Raw genomic sequence first — 24,003 nt, 5'->3', positions numbered from 1 at the left:
CTGAATGCCTAACATGGATTTTGGCATATCCCTGGGATCACTAGGCAAAGAAATCTCAAGAAATCACTACTTTAGGACAGCACATTGTAAAGTTACTGCTAGAAGATATCGCTTACAGAGACCAGCTTTCAGTCTACCTGTCAGTCAGGATGTATACCAGCAGCATATGGACAGAACGACAGTAAATATTTCTGGATATCCATGTGTTGCCAATGATATTGCAATGTTCGGCAGAACCAAAACACAGGATGACCAAAATCTACATTTAGGCAAAAGTGAGGACTGCAGATGCTGGAAATCAGAGTCGAGATTAGAGTGATGCTGGAAAAGCACAGCAGGTCAGGCAGCATCCGAGAAGCAGGAAAATCGATGTTTCAGGCAAAAACCCTTCATCAGGAAACTCTGATCTCCAGCATCTGCAGTCCTGATTTTCTCCTGATTCACAATGGGAATTGGGAGAATTCAAAATTAACATTTACCAATGGTAGTAGCTCATCATGAAGGTCTTGTACTCAACAGCAAGAGATATCAGATCACCCTTTGGCTCTATCTATTAAAGGTATGGGTTTAATTTAGTCACATCCCCCACCCTCACTTCCCCTCACTACCCGCAATGCCTACCCTGCTAGGCAAGGTCGAAGGTGTGTGATACGTGCCTACGCCACAAGGCAAAGAGGATCTGCATAGATGCTTTGTACATTTAATTTCCTAGTGCCACACATATCAACCTTTTCTGGCACAGTGTTGACGTTAAAAGAGTGCTACAGTATTATGACCCAAGGAAAAGGTCTCCTGTGGGTCAATGCATCCTTGTAAAGGCTGGGATTTTGAATTATGCAAGATTCAAAAGTCTATCTTATGCAAGATCCAATTTTTTTCTCCATTGAACGTGAAACACAAGCTCAGGTTGTTAGTGTCACAAAATTGCATGCTTATTCGGTAAGCAGTTCGCAGTGGAAGTTGAAAAGTGTGGTGTTGGAAAAGCACAGCAGGTCAGGCAGCATCTGAGAAGCAGGAGAACCAACGTTTCGGGCAAAAGCCCTTCATCAGGAAACATCGATTCTCCTGCTCCTCGGATGCTGCCTGACCTGCTGTACTTTTCCAGCGCCACACTTTTCTGACTCTGATCTCCAGCATCTGCAGTTCTGATTTTCTCCCAGTTCACAGTGGCATTCAATTACAAACCACTGAAAATGATTTGGTACAAACTGCTGACAGGTGCACTATAGTGACCTCTCATCAGAGTACAGGGATGTGACTTTAACATCTGCTACAAACTTGGCACCAAAATGGCTACACCTCAGGATATGGGCTTAATGTGACCAACACAGAGCATGTTTGGAAAGCAGGTTAAGATAACCCTACTAAGTCATCACCTGCCCCCAGTTCTCAGAAGATATCCTTCTCAAAATAAAAGAGAATAAAGATAGTGTGCAGCTGCCTAATCTGTATGAAGCGCATGCAGAGATTACCTGCTGGTTTCCTGCTGAAATATCCAAACTGTGCAGTGAGCCTAGGTCCTACAAAGTCACCACATAGCAATATTGAGGAGAAACAGAAGCCAACTCAAAGAACTGTACTACACTCTGATTGCATATTGCAAAATAAGCTCGCATAATGAAGATCTGATTATCATCAGGACAATAATCAACATGTTAACATTACAAGACTCTAGCACATCTGTGAGTCGAGAACACCCAAGCGTGAAGTTTCCATCTCTGGCGAAATCATTACTTATCAACACACCTTTATATGATATAGATTCATAGACTCTGAAACACTTAAACATTTTAATTATTGTTTCTGTGTAAATAGTTTTGCAGTTACTCTAATGTAAATATATTTTCGCGCAGAACTCATGCAATTTTATTTTGGTAAAAGGGAATGCTGTGGGTTTTTTTTTAAATCCAGGAAATGTGGGCTCTGCTGGCTAGTCTAGCATTTATGGCCTAATTTCCCCAGGAAAAGGTGGGTTGATGACCTGGCTTCTTCAACTGCTACAGTCCATTTGGTGTAGATACACCAACAGTCATAGTGATTTCCAGTACTTTGACCCAGTGACCCTGAAGGAATGGTGCTGTATTTCCACATCAGGATGGTGAGTGACTTAGAGAGAAACTTGCAAGTGATAGTATTCACACGTATCTGCTGTCCTTGTATTTCTAGATAGTGGCAGTTATGAGTTGAAAAATTTGGCTAAGCAGCCTTGGTAAATTTCTGCAGTGCATCTTGTTGATGGTACACATTGCTGCTATTGTGCAACAATACAGAGGGAGTAAATGTGTATTAATGTGGTGCCAATCAAGTCACCTGCTCATTCCTGGATGTTGTCAAGCTCCTTGTGTGTTGTTAAGGCTGCTTTCATCCAGGAAAATGGAGAGTATGCCATTATACCCCTGACACATGCCCAGTAGGTAGTGGACCGGTTTTCAGGAGCCAGTAAGTGACTTACTCACTGGTGAATTCCAAGTATCTGACCTCCTCTTCTAACCATAGCATTTATATGGCAAGTCCAGTTCAGTTTCTGGCTCATGGCAACCCCAGGATGTTGATAGTGGGGGATTCAGTGATGGTAATGCCATTGAGTGTCATGCTTCTCTCTTGCTGGAGATGGTCATTGCCTGGCACTTATGTGATGTGAATGTTATTTGCCACATGTCTGTCCAAGACTAGATATTGTCCAAAATTTACTGCATTTGGACATGGACTGCTTCAATATCCGAGGAGTCACAAATGATAATTGTGCAATCTGATCTCATGATGGTGGGAAGGTGACTCGTAACCCGAGTTAGTGTTCTTCGTGTGTTGATGCTTTAGCAGCTGTGTTGATTTATGAGCTTGAAGTGCTAATAAGCCAAGGACAAGTATGTAAACCACATGAACAACTGCCATAAACAGCCCAGCAGAAACCATGCTAACAGGATGTTGCACGTGCTGTCATCTGTCACTACGAGCTGTATTCTAAGTTGTTAATAAACATGCTTGCATTTCTCAAATAAACTGAATTCATGTTATTCAATCAATGTTAGTGAAAACACAGCACCTGGCTTATCTAGTGATGTTATAGCCCCTGTGCCAGGCTAACACTTCTTAGTTTAGATATGAATAATGTAGAGCAAGACATATATAGTAGTGAAAAAAATGGACCCCAGTCCTGATGATTTATAATGAAACCACCCAAAGTAAGCATGAAGTCTGCAGGGATTGAAGATTAATCTCCAGGATGCTGCAGGGGGAGGGGGGGTGGAACCAGGGGACAAAGAAATAATACGGTCGAGATGATTTTTAAAAATGTTTTTCTTTTTCATTGCTGGCTTTGCCTCCAATACAGTATTTTTACTTTATGAGGTAATACTTAGGTTCGCTCCCGTAATATTAAAACAAGACATGGGCAACAAATTACTAAAACAGATGTTCGTTGCAGCTACTGGTATATGTATATAGTAGTCACGGACACATCAGTTAATACTTAGCTATTCAGTTACAAATAGTAGCTCATTTCCTTTAGCACGTCATGTCTCAAGTGGCCCTAGCTAAGATAAGTCCGAGATTGGGTCACATACTCTGATATGATGGTGAAATCAGAAGCCTATCTCTGAAGGGTATACTGCATACTAACCGTCAGGCATAACACAAGCGCAATAACAATATTGGAGACAAGGAGAAAGTTTGGTTCCACTGATTGGATGGTTTCTGATAGTTAGCTTCTGGATGATGAGGATGGAACTGTTGGCTGGCCAATGATGAGAAAATTGGGTGGGAAAGCAGCAACTGAAGGAGAAGATCAAGAGATTAAAATTCTAGGAATACACATGACCAAAGTTAGCAACACCAAATATATATCCAATGCTGGACAATTTCACCAAATTGAAAATATTGTACATTTAATTCCAGATTTGATTTTCTTTGCTCTCCACTGGCTGTGGAGCTGAGAGTTATGTCTGGCCACAGACAAATGGCTGTAATTCTGATCCAACAATGATTTCAGCACCAATACAGAAGTGTTACAAATGTTGCCGCAAATATGTCAGAATCCCCTCTTGAAACCGTTTGTAAACAATTACTCTCATTGGAAACTTTTCTGAACAGTGTCCATGAGTCAGAATTTTCCATACATAAAAAGGAAAGTGCGTGTGCAGCCTACATTAGCCTATTAAGGCAGAGAGATCAGTAGTATTATAGTGCTAAATCCAGCAAGGCAGGATACAATGGCACATTCTCCTGCCTTCGCCTTGTAACCCTTGAACCCCTTTCCAATCAAGAATCTGTCTATCTCTGTCTTAAATAAACTCAATGAGTTTGCCTCCACAGCCCTCAGTGGCAATGAGTTCCACAGATTGACCATCCCCTGGCGTAAAAAAACTTCTTCCTCATCTCAGTTCTAAAGAGTCATTCCTTCACTCTGAGGCTGTGCCCTGAGTTCCTCATCTCTCCTACTAGTAGAAATATCTCTCCATGTCTGAAGATCGATTTGGAGATGCCAGTGTTGGACTGGGGTGTACAAAATTCAAAGTCACCAACACCACGTTATAGTCCAACAGGTTTAATTGGAAGCACACTAGCTTTCAGAGCGCCATTCCTTCATCAGGTGGTTGTAACATAGCTGATTGTATCATTGCTATCAGAACAAAGCTGCACAGTGGCCAGGCTGGGGAAGCATGGTGGCTCAGTGATTAGCACTGCTGCCTCACAGTGCCAGGGACCTGGGTTCAATTCCAGCCTCGGGTGACTGTCTGTGTGGAATTTGCACATTCTCCCCATGTTTGTGTGGATTTCCTCCCACAATCCAAAGATGTGCAGGTTAGGTGAATCGGCCATGCTAAATTGCCCATTGTATTCAGAGATGTATGTGTTAGTTGCATTAGTCAGGGGTAAATATAGAGTAATAGGTTAGAGGAATGGATGTAGGTGGGTTACTCTTCAGAGGGTCGGTGTGGACTTGTTGGGCCAAATGGTCTGTTTCCACACTGTAGGCATTCCAAGATTCTATGTTGTGTTATGTCTCACAATTAATATGCAGCATATCCTTAAGAGATACATACATTCTATCCAGGCATCTCAGTATTTTGTAAGTTTCAATGAGAGAAATCCCCTCATCCTTCTAACCTCCGCTAATTACAGACCCAGAGCCCCCAACCTCTCTTCATATGTCAAGCCCTTCATCTCCGAGATCATTCTTGTGAACCTCCTGGAGACCCCCTCCAATGTCAACCAACCCTTCCTTAGAATGTAAAATTGCCTGGAAAGAAAAAAAGTATAACTATTTTTATTTATTTAGCACCCTTCACAGCTTCAATTTCCAATTGTGTTTTACATAGAACATAGAACATAGAAGGATACAGCGCAGTACAGGCCCTTCGGCCCTCGATGTTGCGCCGACCGAATCCTACCTAACCTATACTAGCCCAATAACTTCCAAATGCCTATCCAATGCCCGCTTAAATGACCATAAAGAAGGAGAGTTCACCACTGATACGGGCAGGGCATTCCATGAACTCACAACCCGCTGTGTGAAGAATCTACCCCTAACATCTGTCCTATACCTACCACCCCTTAATTTAAAGCTATGTCCCCTAGTAACACCTGACTCCATTAGCGGTAAAAGGTTCTTAGTATCTACCCTATCTAAACCCCTAATCATCTTATACACTTCTATCAGATCTCCCCTAAACCTTCTCCTCCAATGAGAACAGCCCCAAGTGCCTCAGCCTTTCCTCATAAGATTTTCCTACCATTCCAGGCAACATCCTGGTAAACCTCCTCTGCACTCGTTCTAAAGCTTCCACATCCTTCCTATAGTATGGCGACCAAAACTGCACACAATACTCCAGATGAGGCCTCACCAGAGTCTTATACAACTGCAACATGAGTTTTGTGGATACTATTGTGTGCAAGTTTGGATATACAACATAACAGTGATCAGGTTCAAAACCACTGCTTTGGAGATCATGAGGTTATGAAAGATGTGAACGACATGCAAATCTTACTGTCAATCACCATCTCTCTCTCTCTCTCTCTCTCTCTCTCTCTCTCTGTGCTTCAAGCAGGAAAGGCTGGATGGCTCATCATTTCCAACTATACTTCCACATTCTCTCTGTATTTTCTTCGGATAACAAGCCAGGTGTTTGCTCAAATTGTTAGCACGATAGATACTTACTTTTGCTCATTAACTTTAAATGAAAATAAAATAATTTAACTGAATTATTTTAGTGTAAGTAATATTAGAATTTGAACTGACCCTGCTTAGTCAGAAATTGATCTCTTTTTTAGGAAAAGCTTCTGACTACCTCAGTCCTGGTTTTAATACAGTGAAGATACATCCATTATACATCCTATGTTTGATAAAGCCACTCCAGGGAGCATTTTGTGACAAGGACTTCCAGGCAATGCATGGGGTGGAGTTTCTAGTTGTTCACTGGTAGGACATATTCGTGATTGAAGCTCAAGTGGTGGGCCTGTGGAATTCATTGCCGCAGAGTGCAGTAGCAGAGATTGATAGATTCTTGATGTCACGAGGAATTAAGGGCTACGGGGAGAACGCTGGTAAGTGGAGTTGAAATGCCCATCAGCCATGATTGAATGGCGGAGTGGACTCGATGGGCCAAATGGCCTTACTTCCACTCCTATGTCTTATGGTCTTATGGTCTTAAACCAGATAGAATCATAGAACTCCTACAGTGCAGATAGCAGCCATTTTTGCCCCATTAAGTGTGCACTGATCCTCTGAAAAGCAGCTCGCCCAAATTCACACCTTCATTCCCCATCGGATACCTGTAATCCCTCATTTACGGTGGCTAATCCACCTAGCATTCTGGGTGCTATGGGGCGATTAAGCAGCCCACCCACACCCACACCTCCATTCCCCCCTTAAACCTGTAATCCCTCATTTACCGTGGTTAATCCACCTAACATCCAGGGGGCTACGGGACGATTTAGTATGGCCAATCAACCTCATACAAGAGAAATTACCTGCTATCCAATTGCAGCATTAGGAAGCAGGAAGATGCTATTCAGAGGTTTGAGCCTGTTTTGCCATTCAAATAGAAGAAGGATTGCCTCCACCCAGATCTGTTCCATGCTTCTTAATCTCCTTACCCCACATAAGTCAATCAATCAGATTTAACATTTTCGCATAGAACCCCCTCACTCCCAACCGTCACCAACAGTTTTAATTTTGATTGGGATAGCAGGGTGAGTTCCAGATACCCCCTCCCATTTTGCATGAAGAACTGCTTCCTGATATTACTGCTGAATGGCCTCACTGTTATTTCATAGCAACTGCACACTCCCCCGACCCCCCCACCTTTGCTCTGGACTCTTCCCCTACCCGCAACATCACTGTCAGTGAAGCAGTCCAATATCCTTAACATATTGTGAAAGTAAAACAATGGCCAGCTGAATTTTCATGGGTTCTACACTAATATGATTGTGAAGAGTAAGTAAGAGTCTCAAAGACTATGGGGAAAAGGCTGAAGAGCAGAATTGAGGATTATCAGATCAGCCATGGTCTCATTGAATGTTGAAGCAAATTTGATGGGCTGAATGGCCTATTTCTGCTCCAACATCTTGTGATCTTAACGACTCTTCAAAGGAATCGACATCCATTAATGAGCTACAAGAATCCATTGATGGCCCTCTGCATAGCCTGTTTATTCCTGCTCACAATGGCACATGGAGCAGGTGCTGGATTTGAATTGATGTGAGATGGCAATTGCAGGAAGACAACATTACGAAAGGGATATTTACTTGCATTTTTATAACGCCTTTTGTGAATTCAGATCTCTAAAATGTTTTATAGCCCATTAAATGCATTTGGACTATACTTACTGCTGTAATTCGGAAGTACTGAGCCTTTGACAGTGCAGCACTCCCTCTGTACTGACCCTCTGACAGTGCAGTGCTCCCTCAGTACTGACCCCCTGACAGTGCAGTGCTCCCTCAGTACTGACCCCCTGACAGTGCAGTTCTCTCTCAGTACTGACCCTTTTGACAGTGCAGCACTCCCTCAGTACTGATACTCTGCCAGTGCAGCATTTTGACCCTCTGACAGTGCAGCACTCCTTCAGTACTGATCCTCTGACAGTGCAGCATTCCCTCAGTACTGACCCTCTGACAGTACAGTCCTCCCTCAGTACTGACCCTCTGATAGTGCAGCACTGCCTCAGTACTGACCCTCTGACAGTGCAGTGCTCCCTCAGTACTGACCCTCTGACAGTGCAGCACTCTCTCAGTACTGACCCTCTGACAGTGCAGCACTCCCTCAGTACTGACCCTCTGACAGTTCAGTACTCCCTCAATACTGACCCTCTGACAGTGCAGCACTCCTTCAGTACTGACCCTCTGACAGTACAGCACTCCCTCAGTACTGACACTCTGACGGTGCAGCACTCTCTCATTACTGACCCTCTAGCAATGCCGCACTTCCTCATTATGAGATGGTCTGTTTGTAGAATAGCAGTTTATAAAGAGGTTATAATAGGGGCTTATAACACACAAACACATGAGTCAGAGGTGAGAGTGACTGTGAGTCACAGAGTCATGGCTGGCACACATATTGGAAAAAAACATCCCATTGTCTGAACATCTTTTCCGCTTTTTAATGAGTCAATGCTCAGCTCTCAGTTAATCAATGTCTCACTGTAATCTCACCGCAATTTCTTGTTGAACTTTTACTTCTCTCTGTTTGATGCTTTTATATTGTCAGCCAGAGAATGACATTTGTTAATGCGACAAACAACTGATACCTTGTATCTATCCAGCTCTTTTAATGTAGCAAAATTATCACAAGTTATTTGCAGGAGGGTTTTTCAAACAAAATTGAACCAGATGACCCTCTGACAGTGACTGAAAGTATGGTTGAAGAGATAGATTTGAGGAGCATCCGAACAGAAGAGAGGTTGTTCGAGGGATTCAAAGAGGGAATCTCAGAATTTAGTGTTCAGACACCAGAAGGCACATTCGCCAATGGTAGAGTGATAAGTAATGGGGATGCTTGAAGCCAGAATTGCAGGATCATAGTAATCACAGAGGATTCTAGGATTGAAGCAGAATACAGAAACAGGGAGCGGTGAGATTTGAAAACTATGTTGAGTATTTTAAAGTATGGCATGTAACTTGAAGGGGAACTCGCTCATGAAAAGATCTTCATCAGGAGTTTCCTGCTCCTCAGATGCTGCCTGACCTGCTGTGCTTTTCCAACACGACTCTGATCTTGCCTCTAATCTCTTGTATCTGCAGTACCCACTTCCACGCAGTATTTATAAAGCTAACCCAATTAACTTTCCTGTTATTGTTTGTATTTTTGGATGCCATTTTGTAGCACTGTGTGAGTAGTGTCTAGTGGAAATGGTCTTAGACTGGAAACCTGGAAAGTAAGAGTTTAAATCCCAACAGGACAGGTTGTTGAACTAAACTCAATCCTAATGAGTTTTGTGTGTGTGTGTGTGTGTGTGTGTGTGTATCTATCGTCCTTGGATTCCCAACCTTTACAGATGGGGTCGCCAGACGCTGGACTATTCAACACCGCTGTGAGCAAATACAGGGAAAGAACCTTAGGGCATTAAAGGCACTTATTTGAATGCTTTCCACACTGAAATAAAAATGTTTAGAATTGGAGAGGAGGCAGTTTTGATTGACAGTCAGGAAACATCCTACTGTTGAATGGAAAGTGAATTTGGTCATCAATTACTCATGGAAGACAGGGCATCATGAGAATGGACAGGGCTGGCAGCCAGTGAGAAGTCGTGTGATAACACCCCTCGCAATATTTCAACACAAATAAAAACAAAATACTGGAGAAGCTCAGCAAGTCTGGCAGCACCTGTAGAGAGTGAAATGTTTCAAAAAATAATGGAGACATGTAAGAAGAGTAGTGCAATTATCACGGGTCGTTTTAATCTGCACATTCACTGGACAAATCAGGGGGGCAAAGATAACATGAAAGACAAATTTGTAACAGATATCAAAGATTGTTTCCTAGAAAAACATATTCTATCAATCTATCCAGGACCAGACTGTTTTCAATCTAGTGATGAGGAATGAGGGAGAATTAATCAGAGAGCTTACAGTTAAGGATCCTCCAGGGTGAGGCGATGACAAAGCAAAATTTCAAATTCAGTTTGAGGGAGAGCAACTCACTCTCAAAGCAATTACCTCAAATTAAAAAAAGGGCAATTACAAAGGTGCACGGAAAGAGATTTTTAAGGCAAACTGCAAAAATTAGATGAAGGAGAAGGTAAATTAATGAGCCGTGGCAGATATTCAGACAAATATTTTGTAACGCTCTGCAAAATAAATTCTGGTCAAAATGAAGAACTTGATGCAAAGGACAAACCATTCATGGTGCACAAAGGTAATCAAGGAGCGTATCCAATAAAAAACTAAGACACACAAAGCAGCTAGAACTAGTGGCAGGCCAGAGGATTTGGGATTTTTAGCATCCAGTACCAGATGACTAAAAAGCTAATGAAGAGAGAGAAAATTGATTAAGAAAGTAAATTAGCAATAAATATACAATCAAACAGCAAAAGCTTCTTTGGATGCATAAAAAGAACAAGAGTTGCTAAAGTAAGTGTGGGACGCTTAAAGGATTTAATTGGGGAATGAATTAAGTGAAACTGGCAATAGGTCGTAAATTTAAATCAATATTTTGCATCAGTCTTTACAGAGAGGAACTTTATGAATATCTCAAATATATCAGGTAAACAAGTTGCTAATGAGAGGAAGCAGGTCTGTCTCAAGAGGCAAAATATTTGAAAAACCATTGGGAGTAAAGGCAAACTAATCACCAGGATCTGATTGTCTGTATTCAAAGATGTTAAAGGAAACGGCTGCTGAGATAGTGGAGGCATTGGTTGAAACATTTCAGAACTCACTGGAGTCAATGAGGGTCCCAGTGGATTAGCAAACACTAATGTGATGCTCCTATTCGACAAAGCAGAGAGATGAAAAGCAGGATACTATAGGACAGTTAGCCTAACATCTTTTATAGGGAATACGCTCGAGTCCATTATTAAGGAAGAAAAAAAAGCAGGACATTTAGAAAGGTTTAACACAATCAAACTTAGTCCACATGGTTTGATGGAAGAGAAATCATGTTTGACAAATTTACTAGAGTTTTATGAGGATGCAACAAGTGAAGTTGGTAACAGGAAAACCAGTAAATTTAGATTTCCAGAAGGTGTTTATTATGGTGCCACACAAAAAGTTATTATCCGAGTTAGGAGTTCAAGGTTTTGGAATAATGTATCAGAGAGGATTGATGATTGGTTAACACACAAAAATCAGAGTTGGGGCTAATGAGTAATTTTCTGGTAGGAAAGACATAACCCAATGAACTGCTATAAGATTAAGTCCTGTGACTTCAGTTATTTACTATATTAAAAGGCAAAGAGTAATGTATCAAAATTTGCTGATGATACAAATATAGGTGATAAGATGTGCTATGAAGTGGTCCTGAGGAATCAGCAAGGGGATATAGAATGGTTGAGTGAGTATGCAAAAAACTTGGCAGGTGGAGTTTAATGTAGGAAAGTATGATGTTTTGCACTTTTGCAGGGAGATTCAAAAGGCAGCCTATTATTTAAATAGAGAGAGAATCCAAAAAAAGTGTAGCACAGAGGGATCTGGGTGTTCTTGTGTATGAAACACAAAAAGGTTAGCATATAGTGCAGCAAGTAGTTAAGAAGACAAATAGCATTTTAGCCTTTATTGCTAGAGGGTTGGAGTTTTGCAGGTTGTTGGTAAGGTTGCACCTGTAACATTGTACAGTTTTGGTTCCCATTTTTAAAAAGAGATGAACTGGCACTGGAGGTAGTTCAAAAGAACCTCATTAGACCGATTCCAGGAAAGAAGAGGTTGACTTATCAAGAACAGCTAAACAGGTTATACCTTTGCTCACTAGAGAATAGATATTGAGAAGATGTTTGGGGAGTTTTGAACTTGGGGTGTAGGGGGGCATAATTAAAGAATAAAGGGAAATGCATTTAAAATTGAGATGGAAAGGAATTTCTTTTCCCAGAGGCTTTTGAACGCCTGGTATCCTTTAACATAGAGTGCTCCATAGGCTAGATCACTGGAAGTATTTAAAGAGGAGGTAGATTTTTGAAATATCAAGTAGTTGAGATCTGTGAGGAGCTGGCATGAAAAGGAAGTTGAAGTCTGAGGCAGATCAGTCATGATCTTATTGATTCATCTTGCACCCGAAACATCGATTCTTCATCTCCTGATACTGCCTGCCTTGCTGTGTTCCTCCTGCCTCCTGATGCTACCTGCTTTGCTGTGTTCCTCGAGCCTCCTGATGCTACCTGGCTTGCTGTGTTCCTCCAGCCTCCTGATGCTGCCTGCCTTGCTGTGTTCCTCCTGCCTCCTGATGCTGCCTGGCTAACTGTGTTCCTCCAGCCTCCTGATGCTACCTGGCTAACTGTGTTCCTCCAGCCTCCTGATGCTGCCTGGCTTGCTGTTTTTCTCCAGCCTCCTGATGCTGCCTGCCTTGCTGTGTTCCTCCTGCCTCCTGATGCTGCCTGGCTTCCTGTGTTCCCCCAGCCTCCTGATGCTGCCTGGCTTGCTGTGTTCCTCCAGCCTCCTGATGCTACCTGGCTAACTGTGTTCCTCCAGCCTCCTGATGCTGCCTGCCTTGCTGTGTTCCTCCAGCCTCCTGATGCTGCCTGCCTTGCTGTGTACCTCCAGCCTCCTGATGCTACCTGCTTTGCTGTGTTCCTCCTGCCTCCTGATGCTGCCTGCCTTGCTGTGTTCCTCCTGCCTCCTGATGCTACCTGCTTTGCTGTGTTCCTCCAGCCTCTTGATGCTGCCTGGCTTGCTGTGTTCCTCCAGCCTCCTGATGCTGCCTGCCTTGCTGTGTTCCTCCAGCCTCCTGATGCTACCTGGCTTGCTGTGTTCCTCCAGCCTCCTGATGCTGCCTGCCTTGCTGTGTTCCTCCAGCCTCCTGATGCTGCCTGGCTTGCTGTTTTCCTCCAGCCTCCTGATGCTGCCTGGCTTGCTGTGTTCCTCCAGCCTCCTGATGCTGCCTGGCTTGCTGTGTTCCTCCAGCCTCCTGATGCTGCCTGCCTTGCTGTGTTCCTCCTGCCTCCTGATACTACCTGCTTTGCTGTGTTCCTCCAGCCTCCTGATGCTGCCTGGCTTGCTGTGTTCCCCCAGCCTCCTGATGCTACCTGGCTAACTGTGTTCCTCCAGCCTCCTGATGCTGCCTGGCTTGCTGTGTTCCTCCAGCCTCCTGATGCTGCCTGGCTTGCTGTGTTCCTCCAGCCTCCTGATGCTACCTGGCTAACTGTGTTCCTCCAGCCTCCTGATGCTGCCTGGCTTGCTGTGTTCCTCCAGCCTCCTGATGCTGCCTGGCTTGCTGTGTTCCTCCAGCCTCCTGATGCTGCCTGCCTTGCTGTGTTCCTCCAGCGTTCTGATACTGCCTGCCTTGCTGTGTTCCTCCAGCCTCCTGATGCTACCTGGCTTGCTGTTTTCCCCCAGCCTCCTGATGCTACCTGCCTTGCTGTGTTCCTCCAGCGTTCTGATACTGCCTGCCTTGCTGTGTTCCTCCAGCCTCCTGATGTTGCCTGCCTTGCTGTGTTCCTCCAGCCTCCTGATGCTGGCTGCCTAGCTGTGTTCCTCCAGCCTCCTGATACTGCCTGCCTTGCTGTGTTCCTCCAGCCTCCTGATGCTGCCTGGCTTGCTGTGTTCCTCCAGCCTCCTGATGCTGCCTGGCTTGCTGTGTTCCTCCAGCCTCCTGATGCTGCCTGCCTTGCTGTGTTCCTCCAGCGTTCTGATACTGCCTGCCTTGCTGTGTTCCTCCAGCCTCCTGATGTTGCCTGCCTTGCTGTGTTCCTCCAGCCTCCTGATGCTGGCTGCCTAGCTGTGTTCCTCCAGCCTCCTGATACTGCCTGCCTTGCTGTGTTCCTCCTGCCTCCTGATGCTGCCCGGCTTGCTGTGTTCCTCCAGCCTCCTGCTTGTCTACCTTGGAGTCCAGACTCTGCAATTTTATTGTCTCTAACCAATGATCTTATTGAATGGCAGGGTGGGCTTGGAAGACCTTCTCCTGCTCTTGCTTTCTATGCTATTTGCTTTTCTCCTTCAGCCTGTCTCACTCTTTTTCTGACATGTGTACCTGTTCTGGCCCTGCCCAGTTCAGCACTCCTACACTTTTGAGCTCCTGTTAATCACACAACAAACAACCGCAATCTCCATCTCATGTTTGTTTTATGACTTTTAACTCTCATCAATCCACTTTCTTTTGCCTGAATGCAACAGAAGATGAAAGCGAAGCGAGGTTATGAAGGATGTGAAATGCTTGCAAAACAATTACTGAGCTGCAGCCGTGCGAAGATACACCTTCTGAAGAGCAGAGTGGAAACAATAGATCGGAGAGAGTACTGAGGTGGTGAAACCTTTGCTGGTGGGACATTGTTGTGGGGTGGTTTCAGAACAGCCTATGAGCATCATCCTCCCACATCCTGTTCAAATTCAGTGCAGAAAGACTAGGTAAAGGGCACAACTTTCAAATTGCACATTTGGAAAATACATCTCACACTTCAGATTGAGACTTGGGAGTCAAATTAAGAAGAAAAATAATGTTTGCACTTCCTACTGGAATGGATCTGTTTCTGGAAAGAAAAAGAGCAGCAAATGTTTTAAACATACAAATCCTCAATTTATTGTATCGGGTGGTGTTCAATAATAATTTTGTAAGTCTGCATTGAACATTTCCTCACTCTCGGGAGCTTATACAGCTAAACAGCACAGTTTATTCAGTGTGACGGGTATAGTACCGTTCAACAAGGGCAGCATTCAGGCCATTATTCCCATGCCAGCTCTTTCAAAAGGTGATCCCAATAGTCTGGCTCACTTGCTCCTTCTTCCCAGACCCACAGAGATTTCCCTCTTCAAGTAGTTATTCAACTCCTTTTGATAATTATAAATGCAAAAACACAAAGAATAAGGGTTGACCGTGTAATAATTTTTAACACACTCTTCTGTACCAAATCAAAACTCGGACATAATGGTCAATGAACTAACTAAATTGCACAAAATAAATGGATAGTTAGGATTCATTTTTTATTGATTTATAAGTAGTTGATTTTGAACAATAGCTTGCATTTATATAGCTTCTTAAATGCTGTAAAACATCTCAAGAGACTTGGCAGGGGAAAGGTTCAAAAAGTTGATATCAAGCCACATACGAGGACCATTGATCAAAGAGGTAGATCATAAAGTGGGCCTTTAAGGAGAACAGTGAATTGGAGAGTGGGAGAGAAAATCAGCGTTGCAAATGTCCGGCCACCAGTGAAAGAGTGATAGATATTGAGGGTGCAAAAGAAGTTAGCTTTGAAGAATTGCAGAGATCTTAGAGTGTTGTGGATGAGATTACAGAGAGGGGTTGGAAGGGGAGATTTTGAAAATAAAGCTAAAAGATTTAAAATAGAGCTTAAATTTATTTTGGCGGTCGTAATTTGATAACAAAGCTGTATTTGTGCACTTTTATTTCAAGCATATCACTCTGTCTTGTTTTATTTGTCCCTGCCACTGACCTCAGACCACTTCATTGACAGCCACACCCAGTCCACCACACCCCACCACTGGTTACTAGAGCTCTTCATCTTGAGCTATTTGCACAAGAGACTGCACACCAAAATCACCACTTTTAAAGTATTTTCCATGTATTATTTACCAATCTCTCTTCTTAACAGCCTTCACCACTGATACATTAGCTTATCTGCTTGATGATGTTTTGACCATGACGTAACAAATCAATTATCAGAAGTCAATAGGAACAGGAAGAGACCTTTAACATCTCCCCCTCCCTCCCCATCCGCCAAGCCTGTTCTGCCATTCAGCTAAATCATGTCATGTCCCATTGTACCTCTTCTGACTTTAAATAAGATATGTTAACAAATGTTATCAGCAAGAAAAATAAATTATATGAATTTTTTGCATGAAAAATATCAAAGATATTTGTGGGTTCTGAGGAAAACTGTACTCCTCAAGATTGAAAGCAGTGAAGTTGCTTATTTTAATACGGCAAAAAGGTTTGCTCGTGGTTCACTTCAGTTCAGATGCTGCTTCAAAACATAGTTAAAAATCACACAACACCAGATTATAGTCCAACAGGTTTATTTAGAACCACTAGCTTTCAGAGCACTGCTCCTTCATCAGGTGATTGTGGAGAATAAGATTGTAAGACACAGAATTTACAGTGTGATGTAACTGAAATCATATATTGAAAAAGACCTAGATTGTTTATTAAGTCTCTCATCTTTTAGAATGACCATGTTGGTTTCAGTTCAATTCTTCAAGTGAATTACATTTTACTTTGCTCAAAAACTGCATGAATCCATGTAAGATTCTATAAATCCATTGTTTTTTAGATTAGAATCAGTCTGACCATTGTGGCACAGACATCCTCACAGGGAGCTAACACCTTCTCTGCCTTATCTGGGCTGACATGACACCAATTGTTACAGTTCACTTGAGAATTAACTTTTTAAAAAAGTTTTGCGATTTACATATGAAAGAACTGAAACCAACATGTTCTTTTAAACGATGAAAGATTGAGTTGCTTGCTGGGCAGTTTCAGAGGGTAGTTAAGAACAGACCAGGTGAGGGAGACAAATTTCCTCTCTTAACAGCATTGGTGAGCCAATCGGCTCTTACAACAGTCGATGTAACATGGACATCATTACTGGGACTAGTTTTCAATTCTCAAAGTTATTAACTGGATTCAAATTCCTGTATGGGATTTGATCCTATATAAAACATTAACCTGGAACTCTATATTGCTAATTCAGTGACAAATAGTGGATGGGGACACAGTTACAACATTTACAAGATACTTCTGTAAGTACATGGATAGGAAAGGTTTGGGCCAGGGACAGCTAGGTGGGACTAGTTTAGTTTGGGATTAATTTCGGCATGGACTGATTGGACTGAGGGGTCAGTTTCTGTGCTGTACGACTCTATAACTCTATGACATTACTGCTACAGCACCATCTCCAACTCACAGGATATTCCCCAGTATCCAATCTTCAAATCAGGACACTTGGCAATATCACATCCCAGTCACTGCCTGATATCCAATTCAAGAGAAATGGCACTTCTTTGTCTCTTCTGCTTTTGCCTATCACTTTCTCACTGCTTTTGTCTTCTGTTCCTGTCATTGTCTGTGTCTCTCTTTCATTTTTTCACTTCCCCCACCCTCACCTTCTCCCTGATTTTATCTTGCTCTATCTCTGGCTCTGCTTGTTTATCACTCTTTTTTCCCATTTTCCCCCTGTTGCTTTCTCTCTTATTCTCTTTACTCTTTCCTCCTCTGTTATCCTGGACGACTCCCCAGCGTGAGGAGCAGTACTGGGGTAATGGACATAAAGAGGATGAAAATCTACTCCTGGTCATACCAAGCGGCACAAAATCAAGGGGTGATTGTGGTGACAACAATGCACTCAGTTTGTAACAAGCGTGTTTTTCACATTTTAAATTAGCATAACTGAAAATATCTGCATTTTTCTTTCACAGAAAATCATTCGTGTCCAGTAAGAGTGGGATATCCAAGGGCGATGTTCAATTGTTCTACTGGAGACCGTCTGACATTGAATTGTACTGTCGTGTATTGTAAAGGTATCGAATTGACTGTACACTGGTGTAAAATTCACTCAAATAGCTGTCAGTCAGTCAATAAAATAACACAACATCAGTTAACGGATACCAATGCTACAGAGCAACAAATGCTTGTAGTTTACACAATCTCTTCCATCAACTTGACTGACAATGGCACCTACCGATGTGAAGCTCAACAAAATGCTATAACAGCAAAGGGACACTCCATCAATTTGAATGTGTTTGGTAAGTGTTGATACTTGCGTGACTAAGGATACTTTTCAACTGAAACACTTTTCCTTTGCATTTAAGGAAAATAATTTAATTGCATTTTTCATGTTGCCTGAAAATTCACTGAAGCGGAACCCGAGGAATTGAAATGTTGCCAGTTCAGCTGAGCTGTGTCTCTGAGCCCATAACCTCAGCAACACCAAACAAAACAGCTCATCTTTGTTACCTCCAGACTCAATTACTCCAATGCATTCCTGACTGGTCTCCTATTGTCCACTGTCTGTAAACCGGAACCCATCCAAAACTCTCCCCCTCCACACCAGAGGCTGTTTACCCATCAACCCCTGTGCTTGCTGAGCCATGTTGGTCCCCAGTCCAACATTTCCCATTGCTCTTTTCAAAGCTCTGCATGGTCTCACTGATGTTCCTCCAGTCCTATATTGCTCCAATACCTCTGTATGCCTTAAATATGGCCTTTGCTGCACCCCTCCCCAAAATTGCATTGCAGAACCATTGGTGCCTCTGTGACCCCTTCTTAAACCTTTCTGACCCTTTATGCTCTCTTTCCTCTGAGCAAATTTTGAGAAGGTTTGTAGCTCAGGTGGAGGTTCTGGATGTAGGTTTGCTCGCTGAGCTGGCCAGTATAAAATCAGTATTAGTCATTTACAAAATACCTTGCAAGAACTGTAAGAACTGTGAGAAGCAAACACTACATTGGACAAACAGGCAGAAAACTAGCCACCAGGATACATGAACATCAACAAGCCACAAAACAACATGACCCTCTCTGACTAGTATCCTTTCATACAGATAAGGAAGGACACCACTTCGACTGGGACAACATATCCATCCTAGGACAAGCCAAATAGAGACATGCATGAGAATTCCTAGAAGCATGGCACTCCAACCAGAAATCTATCAACAAACACATCGAGTTAGACGCCATCTACCTGAGAAAAAGAACAGGAAATGACATCACCAACCCAAAGAAACCCAAACATATAATTAGCAAGCAAGAATTATTAGCAGTGCTTTGCCCGGAGGCCCACTGAAGATGTTACCTAGTAGGGTGATGAAACATCTGGAAATAAACCTTCCAGCTCAGTGAGCAAACCTACATCTCTTTCCTCCTTTTAGGCATTTTTTAAAACATGTCTCTCTGACCAAACTTTCACCATATTTCTCTTGATATCCCCTAACGTGTTTAGTATAATTTCTTTCTTTCCAACTTGCACTCCTCTAAAGCACTTTGAGATGTTTCATAAGCTGAAGATGCTATATCTCATTACTATATCTCTATACCTCAATATAACCTTGCTTTAAACATAGACAAAACAGTTGAATTGTGGGGTCAGGTTCAAGTGATTGCCCTTGACATCAAGGCTGCATTTGACTGCATGTGGCATCAAGCAGTCCTCCCAGAACTTGAATCAGTGGGAATCAGTGGACATGTTTATTGCCCGGCACCTTTGTGGTGTGAAGGTTACATGACACTTAACAGTCTAAGTCTGGGTGTTTGTCTTGATCTTGCTGCATTTGCACATGGACTCAGGAGATATGAATGGTGCTGAACATTATACCATCGTCAGGAAACATCCCCACTTCTGACCTTATGATGGAGGGAAGATCATTGATGAAGCAGCTAAAGATGGTTGCGTCTATGACACTACCCTGGAAAACTTCTGGAGAGATGTCCTGTTTGAGATGATTGACCTCCACCAATGAAATCCATCTTCTTTTATGTCTAGTGTGATTCGGATTGGCAGAGAGTCCCTGATTCCCTCTGATTTCAGTTCTGGTAGGACTGCTTGATGCCTTTGCTTACAGTGCAGCTCTCCCTCAGTACTGACCCTCTGACAGTGCAGCACTCCCTCAGCATTGACTCTGTGATAGTGCAGCACTCCCTCCGTACTGACCCTCTGTCAGTGCAGCGCTCCCTCAGTACTGATTCCCTGACAGTGCAGCACTCCCTCAGTATTGACCCTCTGACAGTGCAGTGCTCCCTCAGTACTGATTCCCTGACAGTGCAGCACTCCCTCAGTATTGACCCTCTGACAGTGCAGCACTCCCTCAGTACTGACCCCTCCCCACTAATAGTGCAATGCTTCATTACTGAGTCTCCACCACTCCCTTTATTGTTACATCAGAATGCATTCTCCACATGACACTAAGGCGGGTGATATCACAATTAATGCATAATAACCAACCATATGTACACAATATTAAAGCAACCATGGGTGAAGGTTTAGATTAATTCAGAATCTTGAAGGTTCAGATTGATGTGCAGCAGATGTGAAGTTTTAATTCTCATCTGCCATAGTCATTACGTTGTGTCTATATTCGTGTTCTTTACTTTGAACCAAATTCCTGTTACAAAGGTAAGTTGTTTATTTTCATTCAGGATGTGGGAACTACTGGCAAGTTGGCATTTGTTTCCAAGTCCAGTGACACTTTGAAAAGTTGGTGTGCAGACTGTGAGGTGTAATGGTATCCACAGGGCTGTTAGGGAACAAGTTCTAGAGTTTTGACCCAGTGACAGTGTAGGAGTAGTTATGCATTTCCTAGCCAGGATGGTGTGTTATTTGGAGAGAAACTTAAAAGTGGTGGTATTCCCATGTATCTGCTGTCCTTGTCCTTTTTGGTGGTAAAGATTGCAGGTTTGGAAGGTGTTGTTTAAGGAGCTTTGGTTAGTTGCTGTAATGTATCTTGTGGATTGTGCACACTACTGCTGCTGCACATTAAGATGCTGGATGGATACTCATCGTACTTTAAAGTAAACTCAGGATCAGCTTTTTAATTTATTGACATCTTTCTTAATTCCTGCTTTGCTCCTGATTAACTCCAAATGTTGCTTGCCTGGGTAAATGTAACATTTGTGAACCTGCTTGGTAGGGTTTGTGCTCAGGGGCTATGATAAGGTTACATAAGCCCATGTAGAGTTACAGATGATAAATGCAATGAGTGTTATATCTGGCATTTTCAGATATTTGTTTTGAAACTACATTTCTTTGTCTCTCTAGAACCAAAAAAGCAGAATCTCACAATCAATGTCACTGGTGAGTCCTAAGCTAAATGTTTTAGTTTACATTGGAAGATGAGTTTTATGCTTTTGGTTTCACTTCTGTGTTAATCTGACAAACCCTTGGTGTGTTTGTAATAAAAGCAAATGAATTGTTTCTTATTAGCAGCATCTTTTAGCTATTCCGTATTTACTCTGAAACCTCACGAAATTCTCATGAAATGACATATCAGTCAGGTTACAATGGCTCAAATCTTCCAACAAAGAAGGACTCAATGAGTGGCAGAACACTAGGAATCTCTGAGGGGATCAGGGGGATCTTGGGATACTTGTCCATAAATCCCTGAATGGAGCAGGACAGGTTAATGGGGTGGTTAGGCATACAGGACATTTTATCAATTGTTAAAAATCACACAACACCAGGTTATAGTCTAACACGTTTATTTGGGGAACACTCCCAGTCAGGGAACACTTCAGCGGACAGGGACACTCAGCCTCGGATCTTCAGGTGACCGTCCCCCAAGGCGGACTTCAGGATACACAATAACACAGAGAGGCTGAGCAGAGGCTGATGGCCAAGTTTGGTACCCATGGGGATGGCCTCAACCGGGACCTTGGGTTCATGTCGCACTACGGGTGACCCCATTGCACTATACACTCTCTCACACACATGAACACTTACATACTCACACACTCATATAGACCCTCTCTCATACACATGATCTCTCTCATACATGCGCACACACAGCCCCCACACTCGCATCCACGCATACACTATCAGACACACACACACTCTTTCACACACACTCAGACTCATGCACATGCTCACATGTAGACTCTCTCTCTCTCTCTCACATATGCATGCACACACACTTATAAGTCTATGGGGTGTATTTGTATTTGCAGATACATTCTATTTTGCTGTAAAGGCACACAACCTGCAGACAGTCAATGCAAGCAGTCAATCCATGTAATTTTTTTATAAACTCCTACTTTGGAAATAGTATTCCTGATGAAGGGCTCTGGCCCGAAATGTCGAATTTCCTGTTCCTTGGATGCTGCCTAACCTGCTGTGCTTTAACCAGCAACACATTTTCTACTTTGGAAATAGAACCAGTCTGATTCAAGACTGGGATACAAACAGACTCTAACCTCACACCTTTAATGCATTATCTAAGCTGAGATGTCACCTATTTTTATAAAACCTTAAGTTATCTCAATAATCTGACTTAAACGAAGTTCTGGGGTTTACATATTAATGAACCAAAAACTGCAATCAATTCTCAAGATGAAAGACTTAACAGCAATGTAAGTTTATTCAATATATCATGTCAGTTGCATGACACTGTAATCTTTCACTACAAATTCTATGAAATCCTTCTGAGGGTGAGCGGTTGGAGTGGGTGAGAGGGTGAGCGGTTGGAGTGGGTGAGAGGGTGAGTGGGTGATGAAGGGCTTATGCCCGAAACGTCGAATTTCCTATTCCTTTGGATGCTGCCTAACCTGCTGTGCTTTAACCAGCAACACATTTTCAGCTATAAATTCTATGTCTAATAATCCTCTTCCAAAATTACCTGACAAAGGAACAGCATTCCGAAAGCTAGTGCTTCCAGATAAACCTGTTGGACTGTAACCTGGTTGTGTGTGATTTTTAATGCTGTCCAGCTCAGTTCAACAATGGTTCCTCCACATCATGTTTATCAATTGCAGCATTGATTCTAAGAGCAGGGAGGTTATGTTGGAGCTTACGTTGTACAAAGTTTTGGTCAGGTCAGAGCTGGAGTAGTGTGTGCAGTTCTGGTCACCACACTAGAGGAAGGATATGGTTGTACAAGAAGGGGGTGCAGAAGAGTTTTACCAGGACGTTGACTGGGATGGAGCATTTCAGTGATGAAGGGAGACTGGATAAACTCAGGTTCTTTTCTTTAGAATGAAGAAGTTTGAGGTTGGGGGGAGCCTGACAGAGATGTATAAGATCAGGAGGGGCATGGACAGGGAGGATAGCAAGCAGCTGTTCTCCTTAGTTGAAGGGTCAACCAGGAACAGGCATATTTTTAAAGTGAAAAGCAGGAAGTTTTGAGAGGATTTGAGGAAAAGTGTTTTCATCCAGAGGGTGGTGAGAATCTGGAATATACTATCTGGGATGGTAGTCAAGGCAGAACACCTCATAACCTTCAAAAAAGTACTTGGATGAGCACTTGAAGTCTCAGAACCTTTAAGTCTATGGGCCTAGTGTGGGAAGGTAGCACTAGTGCAGACAGGTCAGCACAGACTCAATGGATCAAAGGACCTCTTCCCTGCTGTATAGCTCTTTATCACTAAGTGGTGAACACTGTCAGATCACATTAAGTTCCTGTTTCTTCCCATAAAAGTGGAGCTCCACATTTCTAGCTAGATCTTCCAATCCTAATCTCTTCAGAAATGCTGAGCACATGTTAGATCAAAGGCCTTCCCTTTGGTGTAGGATAATTTCTGGAGGACAAGCCAAGCTCCCAGCCCGCACATTCTGCTCTCACATTCTGCTCGGTCTTCATTCACTAGGCACTGAGATGTTCCACCAGCTCTTCAGTGTGTCAGTGAATGAATGAATGTGGGTGGGCTAAGCAGGTGAGAGAGGGGTAGGGATGTGAAATAACTGGGTGGAATGGGAAGCTGGGTAGGGGAGGTGGGCAGGTAGAAAGGAAAGGCGTTAGGGTAACAAGTCGGCTAGGGTGACAAGTAAACTGGTGGAGAGTGTTTGTTGAGTGGGTTGGCGGGATGATTGAAAGGTTGGAAAGGGTTGTCAAATTTGGGTCTGGTCAGGTTGGATCAGGCAGGGGTTGGCATTGGATGGCCAATGGATGAAGTCTGGATGGATGCGGGGCATCAATTATATAGTTACCCAGGAGTTAGTTATGGTTTTAATTTGTCTAATATTTCCAGTTAATTACTCAGTTAAGTAAGTCTGAGTTGTCGTTTTCTTGGAGACGCTCAGGGCTTCCTGGGAAAGGCCCATGACATTGCTGTGTCGGGACTCCAGAGTTGTCCTGACACATATCTCTGATTCTAGATTGAGTCTCCACTAGCCTAGCGACTGAATGATCTGAGCCACTGATTCTCATTTCAATCAATATTGTCATCCACATTATACCCAGTCTCCATTGTTATTGGCTTGCTGT

General features: G+C 43.0%; 1 protein-coding gene across 2 annotated transcripts in view; it reads left to right on the top strand.

The window, feature by feature from the left end:
- The window catches only part of si:ch211-214p13.8 (B- and T-lymphocyte attenuator), a 57,428-nt gene that overhangs the window by 26,119 nt on the left and 7,306 nt on the right, over nt 1–24,003 (top strand). The window contains exons 2-3 of one of the 2 annotated variants that reach the window (XM_060826490.1): nt 17,515–17,841; nt 20,847–20,882. In XM_060826490.1, the coding sequence (XP_060682473.1) occupies nt 17,515–17,841; nt 20,847–20,882 (363 nt within the window). The remainder of the gene's footprint in view (nt 1–17,514; nt 17,842–20,846; nt 20,883–24,003) is intronic. The other variant, XM_060826491.1, reaches the window with a different exon arrangement.

The sequence above is a fragment of the Hemiscyllium ocellatum genome, chromosome 6, assembly GCF_020745735.1.
Source record: "Hemiscyllium ocellatum isolate sHemOce1 chromosome 6, sHemOce1.pat.X.cur, whole genome shotgun sequence".
NCBI lineage: Eukaryota > Metazoa > Chordata > Chondrichthyes > Orectolobiformes > Hemiscylliidae > Hemiscyllium > Hemiscyllium ocellatum.
Note: the sequence above shows the minus strand (reverse complement) of the source record. Positions and strands in the feature narration are given on the sequence as shown.